The sequence below is a fragment of the Adiantum capillus-veneris genome, chromosome 26 (assembly GCF_014529385.1).
Source record: "Adiantum capillus-veneris isolate H3 chromosome 26, ASM1452938v2, whole genome shotgun sequence".
Lineage (NCBI taxonomy): Eukaryota > Viridiplantae > Streptophyta > Polypodiopsida > Polypodiales > Pteridaceae > Adiantum > Adiantum capillus-veneris.
The window spans coordinates 83,977,112-83,993,293 of record NC_140956.1 but is presented as its reverse complement, the minus strand read 5'-3'; the positions used below and the strand labels follow the sequence as shown (position 1 = coordinate 83,993,293).

At 46.9% G+C, this 16,182-nt stretch overlaps 1 protein-coding gene across 4 annotated transcripts in view; it reads left to right on the top strand.

Moving 5' to 3' along the window:
• Positions 1 to 16,182, top strand: part of LOC147423751 (protein HESO1-like) — a 60,015-nt gene that overhangs the window by 28,870 nt on the left and 14,963 nt on the right. For all 4 annotated transcript variants that reach the window (XM_086501044.1, XM_086501042.1, XM_086501043.1 and 1 more), the window contains exons 4-8: positions 13,750 to 13,941; positions 14,022 to 14,203; positions 14,402 to 14,497; positions 15,412 to 15,457; positions 15,590 to 15,708. In XM_086501044.1, the coding sequence (XP_086357170.1) occupies positions 13,750 to 13,941; positions 14,022 to 14,203; positions 14,402 to 14,497; positions 15,412 to 15,457; positions 15,590 to 15,708 (635 nt within the window). The remainder of the gene's footprint in view (positions 1 to 13,749; positions 13,942 to 14,021; positions 14,204 to 14,401; positions 14,498 to 15,411; positions 15,458 to 15,589; positions 15,709 to 16,182) is intronic.

Here is a 16,182-nt window from a genome sequence, read left to right as displayed (position 1 = left end):
ACCTTCGTCTTTAAGGCCGTAAATTCTCACATGTAGAGAGCGCACACGCCTTCTTTGCTCCTCTTTAATTATGGTGGGTGTGGACATTGTTGTTTCCTTGCTTTTCCCTTTCTTGGCAACTTCAATCTATTTCTCGGCCTCATCTGCCTTCTGTTGAGTCTTTGTAATAACGTCCACCCAAGAGGTCGTCATTTCTTTGTGCTGCTCTTCCCCCTTTTGATGCCTCGCACTTGCTCTTTGATCGTGTTGAGCTCTTTAATTAATGAAGATTACAATTCTCCTTCTTCAAGTGTATTTCGTGACCGTGCCTCAGCGAGATCTTTTAATAATGAAGATTACAATTTCTCCTTCTTCAAGTGTATTTCGTGACCCCTCAGCGAGCTCCCACCCTCTCTCCCCCACCCTCCCCAGTTTACATATTAACAGGATTTTTATTGTGGTAAGTTGCGGTGGGTTGGTTTGTTTTCTTCTTTTTCTTTGCCTGCATCCTCTAAGGGGTCGAGCTTAGCATTTTGTTTCCTCATGCTTGGTCGCCGTAAAAAACGAGAGGGAAATTTGCGACAGTAGTAGGAGACCACACTACATGCACCACATTATGCATACATGTTCTCCAACTTTAAGCATACACGGCATACATTTGCACTTCCTGCAATTTCTGCAAGTCAAGACAAAGGTCCGCTTTCTGCAACTGCCAATTGTGCAATTTTTGAATTTTTGAGTTTTCTGAAAATTCTGCTTGCAATTTCTGTTTTTCTGCAGGGCTGAAAAAAACCGTTTTCAAACTCTGTTTTCTCAAAAATCTGCACCTGCAGGGGGGGGGGGGGGGGGGGGGGGGGGAGGGATGCTGGGCAGTGGGGGGGCACGCTGTGGGTTGCACACTGCCTGCAGATTATTCGATGGGGAGGGGTGAAAGGAGGGGGGGTGTGCTGCAGGTTACGCAATGGGCGGGCTGCAGGTTACGCGCGAGGGGGGAGGGCCTGCAGGTTACGTGCGAGTGGAGGGCGGGATGTGCTGCAGGTTATGCGATGGGCAGGCTGCAGGTTACGTGTGCGCGCGCGAGCGAGAGAGAGAGAGAGAGAGAGAGAGAGAGAGAGAGAGAGAGAGAGAGAGAGAGAGAGAGAGACCCCTTATTCACCAGCACTCTCTCACCCTTCATCCGATCGCTCCTTCAGATTTGGGTTTCCCTGCGACGGGCTATCATACGCTCACCTCCCTCATGTCGTGAGGAGATTGAGCGCCAGCCTCTCATTTGGAATGATGCAGTTCTTGATTCTTCGGTTAATCCACCCCGTCAGCTTGGAGAGAGGACTCACATTGATTGGGCTGCTTGGGACACTGGCCCTGCTCCTCTATGCGGTTGTTTCATGAGACACGTATGCTGGATGCAGATTTTGTGGCAGAACATTATGACATTGGTCGCGGGGTGACAGACAGATTGCTTGAGATTGACTCCGCCGTTCCTTCACAGTGGGATGTAGTCATGCGAGGCACGGTTCAGATGCCTCCACATAGTGGCTGTGAAGGTCTCTTTGCTCAGAGCACTCTCTTATTAGTTCGTTTAGACACCATGTTGTTCACAGTTGATACTGACTACTCTCAGGGGATTCATGCTAGATTGACATATGATACCACCTCTCCGCACCTTGTCTACCCCGACACTCGATGGGAGGCCATACGAGTAGTTGGCTCCCGCAGGAAGCGTCGTTGTGTTGACCTCTGTTTCGCTTCCGCTGATGCCGCACTTTGGAGGCTTTGGGTGTGGGAGGGTCGTGCCCTATCTTAGCTTTATTGGGACCCAAGAGAGGGCATTGGCCTCACTCTAACCCCACCGGTGCACCTGTATCATTCTTTGAGTACACTGTCAAGATTGGAAGATTAGCATTGATGAGACAGTACCCAGAGCAGCCCACTCGTATGCGTTTCTGGTTACATGCAGGTCTCTCCCATGCCTATCTACAGCAGTTTTGGTCAGCCATCTGGGATTTACATGCGGCTCGTCGTATTTCTTTTTTCATGTGGATGATTGCACATGCAGGACTTCCAGTTGGGACTTGGCTAGCTACTATGGGTCATGATCCGTTATGTACTCGCTGTCCTTTGTGACTACTTGAGTCACCTGCACACTGTCTTTGGTCATGCTCATCTTCTCATGTAGTGTGGCTAGCAGTTTGCTTTTTACTTAGCAGAGCCGGTGTTCAGCATGGATTTCTCACTTGGGGATGTGTCTCATGGTTGATGCCGATGCCCGGACCGCATCTTTTCTACGAGGGCTCAGACACAGATCCAGCTCTTATGCTTACCTCGACTGGTTATCGGCGAGGGACTTTGGCTATGTTACCATAGGTTGCTTGGCAGGGGGATCCTCAGACACGTGATGAAGTTTTTTCAATCATCACTAGCATTACACTATGGAATGTTTGGAGAGCTCGTTGTCTTCACATTCTCAGTGCGGCTCCACAACTCCTTCAGGATACCCTCACTGCCATTTGGCTGGACATCATTCATACCCTGATTTGGTAGTGGGATTCTTTCTCAGGTACATCTCGAGCAGCCGAGGCTTGTCGATTTGCCTTCCTTCGGCGTTGGGCCCAATCTCCACTCTTCTTCACACTTACAGGTGGCCAGATTACATGACATTATGCCCCCCCTCGGTGGTTTCTCCTCCACTCGTCACACAGACCACCATGAGATTGTTCTAGTCGAGTTGTCACTATAGTGGCTCTCACCCTTACATTCGGCTTGTACACCCCACGTGATAGGCTATTTTGGTATCCGCTGGGGATTATATTGTACTCAGTAATATACAGCCCTGATTTTTTCAAAAGAGAGAGAGAGAGAGAGAGAGAGAGAGAGAGAGAGAGAGAGAGAGGTGAGCGTATGATAGCCCGTCGCATGGAAACCCAAATCTGAAGGAGCGATCGGATGAAGGGTGAGAGAGTGCTGGTGAACAAGGGGGCATCCGTAAAGAGAAAACGATACCCTGTATGCCAAGTATGACCATCTCTAGTGCTGAGGCGTGGAGTCGCTGTGCAAAGAGCGGCTTGAAGAAGCATCTTCCAAGGTTCTTGGCCGGGAAAAAGACCCCGAACAATAAGCTTGGTAAGAAGGGCGCGGCTTTGTAATTCTGGATCAATAATGCCAAGGCCTCCCTCTGACCTAGGATGAATAATCGTGGACCAGCGAACTCGAGCACGAGTATCAGTAGTCCCATCTGTGCCACTCCATAAAAAGTTCCGCACTAGTCGGCGGAGCTAAGCTATCACACCAGAATGTAGCATCCAACAAGAGGCCGTATACCATACTGTAGCCAGAATGACCTGGTTGGCGACCAATGCACGGCCAGCCAACGACAGATGACGTGAATACCAATGACATAGCTTCCTGCGAATAGACTGTAGTACGGGTGCAAACTGCTGCTGTGAGGAAACGTCAAATCCAACCTGAAAGCCCAGATATCTGCATGTTTGACCCGGCTGCAGCCATGTGAAACCATCAGCTACCCCCCAAGTAGGTATGTTGTCACGAGGACGTGGCAGTTATTAACCATGTCACAGAGATGTGGCAACTGCTAACCTTGGTTGTTGGTTTCTTTCCAATGGGGTTTATTTTATTTGTTTAAGACCCTCTTTTTGAAGTAGCAAACGGTCAGACATTGTATGGCCAATGTGAACGGTAGATTCACCCGCAGATGGGAAGTGGTCGGCACTGGAATTCGTATGGTAAGAGGATGTCTAGGCTCAGAGCAAGATCATATAGGTCCCCCCGTCGCACTTAGCAAGTTGGTGGATACTAGGAAGTGAACTCAATTAAGGCGTAAAGTCAAGGTGGGACTACCAACAAAAAGTATCCGACAGTTGGGCCACATTGCACTTTTGGATGCGGTCCCAATGAGGATAGATGGTCAGAAGACCAGTGGGAGCCCAACGGAAGCATCTCCTAAAATTTAGGGAACTGCTACTTTGGGCCGTGAAATGTGTTCGCGTCATTACCTCCGGTATGACTAGGGGAACATTTTATAACTCTGCCGTGAAGTCAACTGGGCAACCGGTCAGGATATTTTTAAGCGGCGAACCCGAAACGGGCAAATGCTTGTAAATGCGCCAAGTGTCGAATTTTCATGCACTTTCCTCTTGCAGAAGAAGTGGCGCTGAATTTTATGCTGGGAGAGGTCTCATTTCAGCTTTTGTCACAGGTTAAGAGCTATGGAGTGCTTCCTTTTCCTCTCATGTACAGTGTGGTGCTAGGAGTGATGCCCTGCACACTACACACTGCTCTCTCTCTCCCCTACGTGCAGTTATGTGATGCCCCACAAGAGGGCTACTCATTTGACTGATGTACAGTTGTGTGGGTTCATGCTTTTGTGCTGAGGCAAGAGCCTCCTTGAGCAGGAACAGGGGTAGCTAGCTGCTGCTCCAAAGCAGGCACTGGTGAGGGTCATAACCTCACCATACAGGTGCAAAATCAGCGCTGTGTATGCGCTGTATATTTACTGTTTTTCAGCCATACGGACGCCAGGATCATTGGGAATCGTGCCCCACTGGCAAATGACAGTTAGGGGACTGTTTGGGGCTGAAAACAGGGCAAAAACCAGTAAATACAGCGTGCTGAATTTTCTGTTTTTGGACAGGAATTAGAGGGTATACGACAGTGCAAGCGAGTTTCAGCAGGGGAATTGGTTTCGCGCAAGTTTTGGGGCTGTTATGTTGCCGAAATTTGGCCAAATCAAATGGTATCTAGGTGGATACACGTGAAGGATTCCCAGGACCTTACCTTGTAATTTACCCTCCTAAAGAATAAAGAAATACCGAAAGGGGCGCGAATTTTGGGGCCTACAGGTTGTCGGCGTCTGCTCGGAGCATTCTAGTTCCGAGCCGTGTGTGTGTTTAAGTGTTAACTCCCTTACAAGTCTCCTTTGCAAAGTGCTCTGTGTGTGTGTATAAAGTAAAGAATTTCGGGTGAAAGCCAACGCCTACCGCCCTACGGGCCGGTTTCATATGTCATCACTGCCAACCAGTAACCCATAGGATTTATGCCAGTTAATGCGTGCACCACTGGCAATGCAAAAAACCTCTAGGGCCTCTCGCATGGCATCAAGAGCTGCTAGCAAATAGCGCAACATCAGCATAGTGTCATCAGCAAACTCCTGATCGATAAGGTCCGAAGCTGAAGGTATTGGCATGGTCAAGCCACGAAATGCATGACTCTGAGCACGAAGAAAGTCGGACATAGTCTCTCCTACAAATAGATACAGATATGCTGCTAAAGGACATCCCTGACGGACAGATCGAGAAAGCTCAAAACTACGACTGACACGACCACCAATAGTAATAGCACTGCTTGCAGTCCTGAAGAGAGCGGAAATGCCGGAGGTCCATCTCGCAAGGAAACCCATCCTGGCTAATGATCCTTCGAGAAAGTCCCACTCAACACGATCGTATGCTTTCTCGAAGTCAAGGATGAAAAAAGCGAGAGGTTCAGAAGATGATCTGGCCCACTCTATTGCCTCATAAAAAGTGAAGATATTATCTAGTATGCATCGATCCATGACAAAGCCTATCTGAGAAGTATGAATAATATCTGGTAAGAACGGTCGCAAGCGATGACTGATGAGTAACGCTAATATCTTATAGACCGAAGGGAGTAGGGTAATAGGTCTCCATTGGCGGAGCTGAGTGGTGTCACCCCCTTTCGGAATAAGAGATATGAGATCTGAACAAAGATCTGGATGCATATATCCTGATGCAAAGATGTCCTGACAACCGCGAAGCAGTGGTATATGCAATACATCCCAATAAGTCAAAAAGAAAGCTCTAGTGAGGCCATCCTCTCCTGGACAGGAGGATGGATCTAGACTCTCAGTAGCAGCATGAAGCTCTGCAAGTGTGAAGGGTGCCAACAAGATCTCTGCCATAGTGTCTGTACAACGGTGTCGGGTGTGATGCTAGATCTGCTCACGGGCAAGTAAAACCTCAGTTGTCTTCACATTCTCAGTGCGGCTCCACAGCTCCTTCAGGATACCCTCACTGCCATTTGGTTGGACTCACACCCTGATTTGGCAGTGGGATTCTTCCTTAGGTACATCTCGAGCAGCCGCGGCTCGTCGATTTGCCTTCCTTCGGCGTTGGGCCCGATCTCCACTCTTCTTCACACTTACAGGTGACCAAATTACATGGCATTATGCCCCCCCTCGGTGGTTTCTCCTCCACTCATCACACGGACCACCATGAGATTGTTCTAGTCGAGTTGTCACTATAGTGGCTCTCACCCTTACATTCAGCTTGTACACCCCACGTGATAGGCTATTTTGGCATCCGCTGGGGATTATATTGTACTCATTAATATACAGCCCTAATTTTTCCAAAAAAAAAAAAAGAAAAAGAGAGAGAGAGAGAGAGAGAGAGAGAGGAGAAGAGAGAGAGAGAGAGAGAGAGAGAGAGAGAGAGAGAGAGATGAAATGAAATGATATATTAACGTCTACAAAAGGCCAAAATGACCTATGAGACCAACTGATTACAATGATGAGTCTAGTACCAAGTCTGGGTACAAACAAAGAAAACTACAAACTAAACACTGAGATAGGAGTGCTACCGACTCCTATGGGTGGCTGGTAGGCTGAGCAATGGTATCATGCCACATAGGTACAAAGTGGGGATAAGTGTCACCATGATATAATATAGCAGTAGTAGAAGCCTACCCCGATCGACACTCAGGGTGTCGTGCTAGAATCCTGTGAATCCTCTGCCGCATTCTCCGCCGGTGTTGCGTGGCTCCCCTCCTCAGTCGCGGTCGTCTCGATCTCCCTAACTATATAGCTCGGTCAATGAGAGTACCGCTGGTGTGTGTATGGGTGGGAACCGAGCTCTATGATGGTGGTGTCCCCTCTGCCTCTATGGTACTCGGACTAAAGAAATCTGAGATGCGTCTTTGGGGCTGTCTCTGTCTATGCCCTCTCAATAGAGAGAGAGAGTCTATGTCTGTATCTCAAGTAGAAATAATCCAAGACATCTCTGATCCTGATATCTCATGACTCTATCTAACGAGTCAAAACCATCTCTGAATAAACAATGAAAGCGTCCCCGTATCTCATAGTAGACTGTGCAGTGACATATGTAGTGAAACTCTATCTCTGGCTCTACATGGCATAACTGACATATCTTACTGTCTGCTGGTATGCCTTTGAATCTACCTGTCTCAATCCCAAGCTGGTGTGAAGATGTGCGAATCTGGCCTATGGCACATCGTAACCCATGAGATAGATGTGTGTCCATGTAGCTGGGCCGTTTGACAAATCCGTCTGTTGTGAGTTGGAGAAGATGCTCTCTATAGAAAGCCCTGGGAACTCCCGTGATGGCTCTATCCATGTCCTCCTGCTATCAAGCTGGATAAGATCCTGCGGAATGAGTCTAGTAATCTCCATCCGTGTAAGAGCCAAGGATGGTGCATCAAGAGAATACTGGAACGGGGGCAGCCTGTCCATGCTGAAACCATGCCTCTGAAACCATGAGCTCATCTGTGCATACCAACATGATGTATCTCCTTGTAATGCCAGCTGTCTCGATGACTCAAGAGCAAGTCTAGCATACATGGAGAGCGAGAGAGAGAGAGAGAGAGAGAGAGAGAGAGAGAGAGAGAGAGAGAGAGAGAGAGAGAGAGAGAGAGAGAGAGAGAGAGAGAGAGAGAGAGAGAGAGAGATGAAATGAAATGAAATGTTATATTAATGTCTTCAAAAGGCCAAAGTGACCTATGAGACCAGAAAGTTACAATGTGGTGGATCTGATATAGAGTCAGAGTAACAAGATGACAAAATGACAAAATAAAATACTATGGAATCCTAGACTGCTGAGTGTGGACTAAGCCGCTAAAACAGCTAGCTGGGATAACTAGATCACAGGAGATCCAGCATCGGTCGCTGGCGAATCTCATCAATCTCCTCCATGGTCAGTAGTCTGACCGGGCGTCGTGCATGTCGAGCCAAAGTGACCCGGATCCTCTGCTGCAGCCTCTGTCGATGTTGTGTAGTCCTCCGCAGTCGTGGGCGTCTAGATCTCCCCAGCTTAGTCGCTCGGTCGATCAGTATGCCTCTGGTGTAAAGGACGAGCTCTGCTGTGGTAGTAACTCCTCCGGGTGTCCAGTGGCAGCTCTAAAGAAGTCTATGATCTGTCTCTGAGACTGGCTAGTCTTTCCTCTCATCAAGCTCTCTCTGTGTCTGCGTAGCTCGAGCAAAAACAAACCCAGGCATCTTTGATCCTCATACCGCATGACTCTAGAGAATGGTCCAAAGCCCTCTCTGAACAAGCAATGGAAGCGGCCTCGTATCTCGTAGTAGACGGGGCAGTGGCATGTGTAGTGCAACTCTATCTCAGGCTCGATGTCACACAGGGGGCATGTCCTGGCCTCTGCTGGTATTCCGCTGTATCTCCCAGCCTCGATCTGCAGCTGGTGTGAAGATGTGCGTGTCACAAACGGGAGCGCATAGCAATATAAAATATACTCGGATAAATAAAATTTATCACTTAATATTGAAGCCGGAGGATATAGAGAGAAATAGATAGAGAGAGAGAGATAAAGTGAGAAGATCGACACAGTTTTGGGGACCAGAAGATGGGCTGGTCCCCCCCGGTAATAGTATCTTTATTACTGAGGAGAAGTCTATACAAGCACTTGAACCGAACGTATTACCACGTTCGTTCTAGAATAAGACTTGATGGTTCTCGGAAGCCTCAGCTTCCGATTCCTAGGGCAAAACCCTATTCCAAGGAACTTCCGTTCCTTATTCCAATTCCTCGAGAATCAAGGTTCTCGCCTCTGGATCTCACCTTCCAGACTCAGGGCATGACATCCCTGCAACTCTCTTTTAGAACTCTATTTCCAGAGTCCTCTTCCCGCAGAACAACTCTGCTTTCCCGGACACGAAGTCCTTACCTGGGAATCCCAACTTCCGGATCGCAACTTGAGAGACTACCTCTCTCCGATCCGTGGATCTACTTCCCAAACTCGGGTACGAAACCCTTGGGCTGATCTGGCCCTAGTTCCTCAGAGCGCTTTTCTCCTGTAGAGGCTCATACCTTCCTTTGCTCCTACTCCCTCACTAAGAGGAAGTACACCTGCAAACAAATACTCAGAGTTCATAACATGAAAATCGTTACCTTCAAAGTCTCGACACTCGAAACGCAACTCCGTTCTGGAAAAGCAATACCCCGGAAGAGATCTCTCCATAGAAAATCCTCTCTTCCAATCCTACACACAAAAGAGGTGTGTTCTCGGGTTCCTTCTCGTAAATCAGCCCCGTCTACGACGTTTATGGGCTGAAAACAGAGAAAAACAGCAACTTGTCGCGATGCAAACACGCTTCGTAGGCACTTCTTCGCTAGGGAACTCGCGCACTTGGTCTTGGCGACATCTGGTACACTTGGGGCAGCCATGGGCATCACCGGCAATCGTCTTCTTTGCGGGTGAACTCTGCAGCAGCATCTCCTTCTTGTAAAAACTGATCCTCCCCTCTGAGTGAGGGCATGTGATGCTTTTATAGCTCCTAGCCACGGGCACGAATAGTTGCTCGTGTAGAGATCGCGGCCGTTTTTTTTTTCTTTTTTTTTTGATAATAATTTTTGTTTTTTTTCTGTTCTGCCAGAAAAAGAGAGAGAGGAAACGCTGGCTGATCTGCTGCCTTATTTATCAGATGGCTGCCCACTTATTAAGTGGGCGGCCTGCATATTTTAAAAATAGTCTGGACCTGCCCAAAAACTCAATAAAACCTTATAAGTTAAAAACAATGCTTTCACAGCACTTCCCAGGCGTCCCTGGATGCATAGTTGCAATGCAGACATAGACTTCCTCGCGGGAAAGCATCTGCTTTCCCGAAAAGTAATCCCGATTTCTCAGAAAGCATCTGTTTTTCCTCAAAGTTTCCTCTGAACCCATCTTCATTCAAGTGCTTGCTTTTTCCTTGTGCACAATTCTAACACAGTTCGGAATTTCCTCCCGACTATGGATATTCCCTTTCCGATGCACCCGTCACCCACCTTGTGACGCATCAGGAATATCCATCACCTAGTCCTTTCCTACCGATCTTACGGTACAATCTCCTTCACGATGCTCTATGTCACCCATCCTATGACGCATCAGAGATGTCAGTTCCCGGATGGTCGGATACTTCTTCCAGATGCTCCCTGTCACCCATCCGATGTGACGCATCAGAAGTACCCGTTCCTGGTGGCCTTACAGATATTCCCTTTCATAGTGCTCCCGTCATTACTCTGAATGACGCACTATGAATATTTTGTACTCGGATGTCTCCAGTGAGAAAAACCCTCTCACTTAAAATTACAATAATTCATTTAGAATTATTTTTCCTTGGTGTTCCAAGCGAGAAAACCCTCTCACTTATAAATCCAATAATTCATTTAGAATTATTTTTCTGTCAGATAAAGCCAATTTGGCAACAGTGCGTATCTGGCCAATAGCACATCGTATCCCATGAGACAGGTGAGTGTCCATGTATCTGGGCCTCGTCACAAAACCATCCTCCGTAAGCTGGAGGAGATGCTCTCTGTAGAAAGCCATCTTCATGCCTAGCTCCTGTACTGGCTGTATCCATGTCCTCTTGGTGTCTAGCTGAGTCAAGTCCTGGCGAATGAGCCTGGTGATCTTGGATTGTGTAAGAGTCACAGAGGGCGCATCCAGTGAGTACTGGAAAGGAGGCAATCTGTCTATGCTGAACCCATGCGCCTGAAACCATGACGTCATCTCCCCATACCAGCATGCTGTATCGCCCTGCACGGCTAAGTGTCGAGAGGACTCAAGTGCAAGGCGTGCATATTTGTCTCTGGGAAGTTTCCACATGCGGTGTATGAAGGAGACAGATCTGGTGAGCGCCTCAACCACCAGTGGGGAGGCAGCTAGCTCTACTCGTATAATAGCACGTGGTACTGAAGTCTTGGCCTTAATGAGCCGCGAGATCATAGAGACCAGAGGCTTCTCCATGTCCCCCCATCCATCACTGCGGCCTGTCCTCCCGTGATGGTCTAGTGAAGGTCCCCAAATCTCAGCTCCATAGAGCAATAGAGAGGCCACCAAAGTGTCAGAGAGCCAGAGCTTCGTCCGAGGCTCTTGAAAGTGAACCTGTGAACACATCCTTTCCAATTTACCCAATGTTGCATGGGCTCTGGTCAATCTAGCCTCTGCTGCCCTCCTCAATGAAAATGCTGGTCCACTGAAAACCACTCCAAGGTAAGTGTAAGCATCTGTATACTCCACCTTCTCCTGTCCTGAAGGCGTGCGCTGACCTCCTGATCCACTGTGGGGTGGTATTAAAAACCATGACCTTGGTTTTACCAAGGTTGACGAACAAACCACTTTCTTGGGCAAACCTATGAAACAATATCATCAGCATGTAACAATATTGGAATCCATGTCCCCGCTAGCTATGCACCTCTATCACCATCTCTCTCAATGTAGTCAGAAACCTCATCTACATACATACCAAATAGAGTAGGAGAGAGCAAGCAGCCCTGCTTCACCCCAATAGTGGAGTAAACCGGTAGACCCTCTGGGGTGCGTACATGCCCCACTACTGACCTGTATAATTCCATGACTCCCCAAATGAGCTTTGTGGGTGCTCCCATCTGCTGTAATCTGCGCATCAATCTCGCTCTGGGCACTGTGTCAAATGCTTTACGGAAATCCACAAAGCTGCAATAGATCCGTCTCCCATGCGATCTGCCCTCCTCAATGATGGCTCTGAGTGTCAAGATATGGTCAAGAGTAGAAAAACCCCTCCTGAAACTTGCCTGCCCGGCTGCGCGCATCCCTTCTCTCTCTGCCCATCTACTCAGCTGCTGCTCAAGAATAGATGCGTACAACCGTGCCAATATGTGTCCAATCATGATAATGCGATAGTTCCCAGGCTCCATAGGGTCTCCCGACTTGAAGATAGGTACAATAGTGGATAGGCTCCGGGTATCAGGCAAGCCCTCACACATGGCACGGTTAAACATAACTGCTAGAAGCTCTGCTAGTAAATCTCTAGCATGCATGAAATGCTCAGCCACTAAGCCATCATGATCATAAGCTTTCCCAGTCTTCATCCTGTCAATGGCCTTCCTCACCATCTCAGTGGTGAAAAAACCACATGTGTGCGGGCATGGATCGGGGGGGTCGGGAAGGGGGGGTTGCTCAGGAACTGTGTACAAAGATGATGCATACTGGCCCCAGGCCTCTGTAGAAGTGATGGCAGGGGGGGGGGGGGGGGGGGGGGGGGGGGGGGTGCTCATGAAAGAGCCTCCACGCCTCACGTGAGTCTCGACTCAAGAATAGCTGGTATAGGTCCTGCTCTAGGCGAGCCAAAAATGCCCTCTTCTTCCGCCGCTCTAGGCGTCGGACGTCAATCTGTGACTGCCTATGAGTGATGTTCCCCAAAAGCACCTCCCTCTGAAGTCTAGCTCTAGTGTCCCATTCCTCATCATACCAACTGTTCTGGGGCATGCTCCCTGAACGGCGTCTCTGCTCAGGCTGGGTGTGTGGGTATGCCTCTGCTGCTGCATCATGTAGTGTCTGTGTCAGTATAGTAGTAAGCTCCTCCAGAGGTTGCCCTGGCTCCTCTGTGCACAGGCGTCTGTAGATCCCATCTATGTATACAGAGTCCGTCTCCCGCGTGAAGGTGTAGCAAGTTGGGGCTGCTGCCCGTAGCCTGTGTGCTACACTAAATTGAAAAGAAATGGTCAGCGATACAAGAGTATGATCCACTGCCACACCAACAGGTCTGGGTCCAACCGTGAGGTCCTGGATACTAGAGATGAGGCTCGGTTGTGCCATGACATAGTCCACTGTGCTGGCTCCATGTCTGTGTGGGAAGCATGTGAAGCCTCCCAAAGCAGGAAACCTCTGTATGCCATTCAAGATGGCCAGTCCATGTGCGGTGCCCATGTCTATCAGGTGTCGTCCATATTCAGTATATTCCGCATCGTGTGATAGTCTGGACAGGCCCGTCTCTACAACATCTAGCCTCTCAGCATCTCCTCTGAAGTATCATAAAACACTGTCTGGTGATGGGCAGTCCTAGCATTGAAGTCCCCTAGAATGATAATGTCACCATCTCTAGAGAACTCCCATATGTCATCCAAAATAGAGAAGGGGGACTGTCCTCTGGGTGATGCATAGACCGACGTACTCGGGGGAAAGTAGCAAATAGCAATGTAGAGATATCTGCCTGTCTCTGCTTTCAATCTCACCCAAATGTACCTAGCCTGCTCATCCCTGCAGGCTATATGTATCAATGGCTGCAAATCCTCTCTAAATAACACTGCCACTCCCCCCGAGCCCCTTCCTCTGTGCTCTGAGCGTGTCTCCTGTCTGTAAGCTGTCTCCCATCTGTATCCACTGAGAGTGAGAGAGAGAGAGAGAGAGTACTAGACATTTTTTAGTGGTACTAGACATTTTTTGACAGAGATGTGCAGCAATTGGTGAGGGGTAGAGCACGTTTCTACTCATCAAAGACTACTGTTCTAGAAAGAGCTTTTTAGCAGAGAAGTACAAAGCTGGTAGCACTTTAAAAATATTGTAGCGTCTCTTGAGAGGATGATGACCTTCAGTGTGAAGGTTGAAGACAATTAATATATGGCAAAGTTCCACTTTTTTGATGGGGTGGGGTACTAGTTTACCTGTTTGGCTAATTGTTGGAGATCACATATTTAGAATTATTAGATCTAAGTTTCATTGTTTCCGAAGTAGATATTGTACGTTTTTGTGCAGTGGCTGATGTGAGAAGGCGTCATGGGGTTTGGAATGCTAGAGCATTTGGTTCCTTCACAATGGATATGTTCACATCATCCAGTGATTTGGACATCTCTCTGAATGTGGAGTTTGGTTCAGAAAATCTTGCTCGTCAAGACGGAGTGCACCTCCTGAAGAAGATGACAAAGTTGCTCTATAAGCTGCAATCAAGTAACTGAACATTTTTACTCTCACAGTTCTGGATTTTAGATTTTGTGCTCCAAGGGCTCATTTTCCTATATGTCTGGCAGTTGGTACTGTACGAGACATACAACCTGTACTAAAGGCCAAAGTTCCAGTCGTGAAGTTTATACATTGCAAAACTGGAATAGAGTGTGATGTCTCTGTAGAAAACAGGGATGGAATAATCAAATCAGAACTTCTACGCATTTTCTCAACCATCGATTCAAGATTCCGCAAATTGTGCTTCTTGGTTTGTGTTTCAATGTAACTTTTTGCTCAAGTTTTTTAAAAAATAAAGCGGCAAAGGTCATGTCCTATGTGTCCATATTACATAAGATGAGGTCAAGTCTAGCAGACCACATTGAAAGCTTCAAAATAGTGTGCAATACAGTTTTAAGAAAGCGCTTGTCCTTGTTTTCACACTTATTTTTCTTGTTTTTGGTTGCAGCTGAAAGCTTGGGCCAATGCTCAGGGAATTAACAGTTCAAAAGACCACACACTGAACTCGTTGAGCATAATTTTATTGGCAGCCTTACATTTGCAGGTATTGGTGTCTCCAACACGATCTAACCTGCATTACATGCGCTTTCCTGGTATAGGTTATTGTATTGCAATTTGTAGTCTTGCTTTCTATGTTGAGGGGCCAGAAAGCGAAGTCAGTCAAAATGTTATACCTGCTGTCTGATATTAGTTGCAAAACAGTCTAGTTGAGACGCTTTGATTCCTAAAATTTTTACTGAGAAACTGGTGTGTTTCCAGTTGGGTTCTTTTAAAGAGCATGATGAACTGTCAAAATGCTTCATTCAAGAGAGTGCGATGTCAAGATAATGTTGATAAAATGAAGGATTTTTCTGTTTTGGTGGTGGATGGCGAATGTCCCTGGTTGTAACCATGTTGGCTGTCTGTAGAATCTGTGGAGTATACTTGTCCTGCCTTTTTTCAATAAGCTTAGCATTCAAAGTTTCATCATGGAAGTGTAAATTAAGACTTTGACGCAGAACTAGTTTGCAAATTTAGCTTGCTAAGGTGAAAGGGAAGTGGGTAGAGTATACGATTAATTCAGCTGAGCAGTAAAATTCCTTGAAAATATGAGACAGTAAAAATTGCTTGTGAAGATTGCCAATGACATTTCATGCGCAAATCTTTACTGGTGCTCAGAAAGATGCTTATTATGGCAGGCACCGAAATTATACTTGCTCTTGCTATCTTTTGTAGTTCTTCGGATTCAGGGCGTCTATGCCAGAGAGCAGTGAGTTGCGATAGTGGATATGTTTTCTATTAGTGCATCTGAACGGGTTGCCAAGATATCAATTCATGGTCTATGCTCATTTGATTTCATTGGATTTTAGGGTTTGATTCAGTATTTTTCATTTTTGCTGATATACTGACCCTTCTCACTGTCTAATTCACTTTTAAACTACTTGGAAGTTACTCATTTTGGTCTGTTAATCTGTCCAGACAAGAGTACCAGCCATACTTCCTCCATTTTCAAGCTTTTCAAAAGGTCAGTCATTTATTTTTAATACACCTTACTCTATTGAGGTCTATCGTGCATGAGCTTGTGGACTCAAGAATGACCAGGGTCTTGTATACAACGATCCCGGACATAAGAATCCAGCAATTGTTTTATGCACAGGTGTAAAAATTGCTTCAGATGGAGCTTCGTTGATTGAATGCCAAGTGAAAGCCTACAAGGACTTCGGCAAGAAAAACAGTGAAAGTGTTGTTCAGTTGTTCAACTCATTTCTAACAAAAGTAAGCATATTATTTGGCTTTGAATTGCTATTAAGGTGATTATGTTCTAGTTGATTATCAGGTTATGTGTTTCACTCTTCTTGCTAACCAGTGATACAACTGTTTTTTCTTATTTAAAAGCTTAATTGCAACTTTCTATAAGGATTAGTGTAGCAGGATTTAGCATGCAGTCTGTGTACATTTGTGATAACAAGAATAATTAGAGTATGTATGTGCTATTTTTAAATCAGATCAGAAGTACCATCTAGCACATATGCTAAGAAATGCCACCTCTCTTTCATGAGATTGTTCCTGGTCATGTGATCGCAAGCGTCTCCACATTGCGAGCGAAAGGGCAGTTTTAGCAGTAATAGGTGCACTTATTCAAGATGCCTATGTAAGAGAGCACTCTCTCCCTTAAATATGTTCAGGACAAGCGACCCCATCTAACATCCTCTCTCTGTCTCATCATAGCAAAGCTGCTCTTTGTACAGC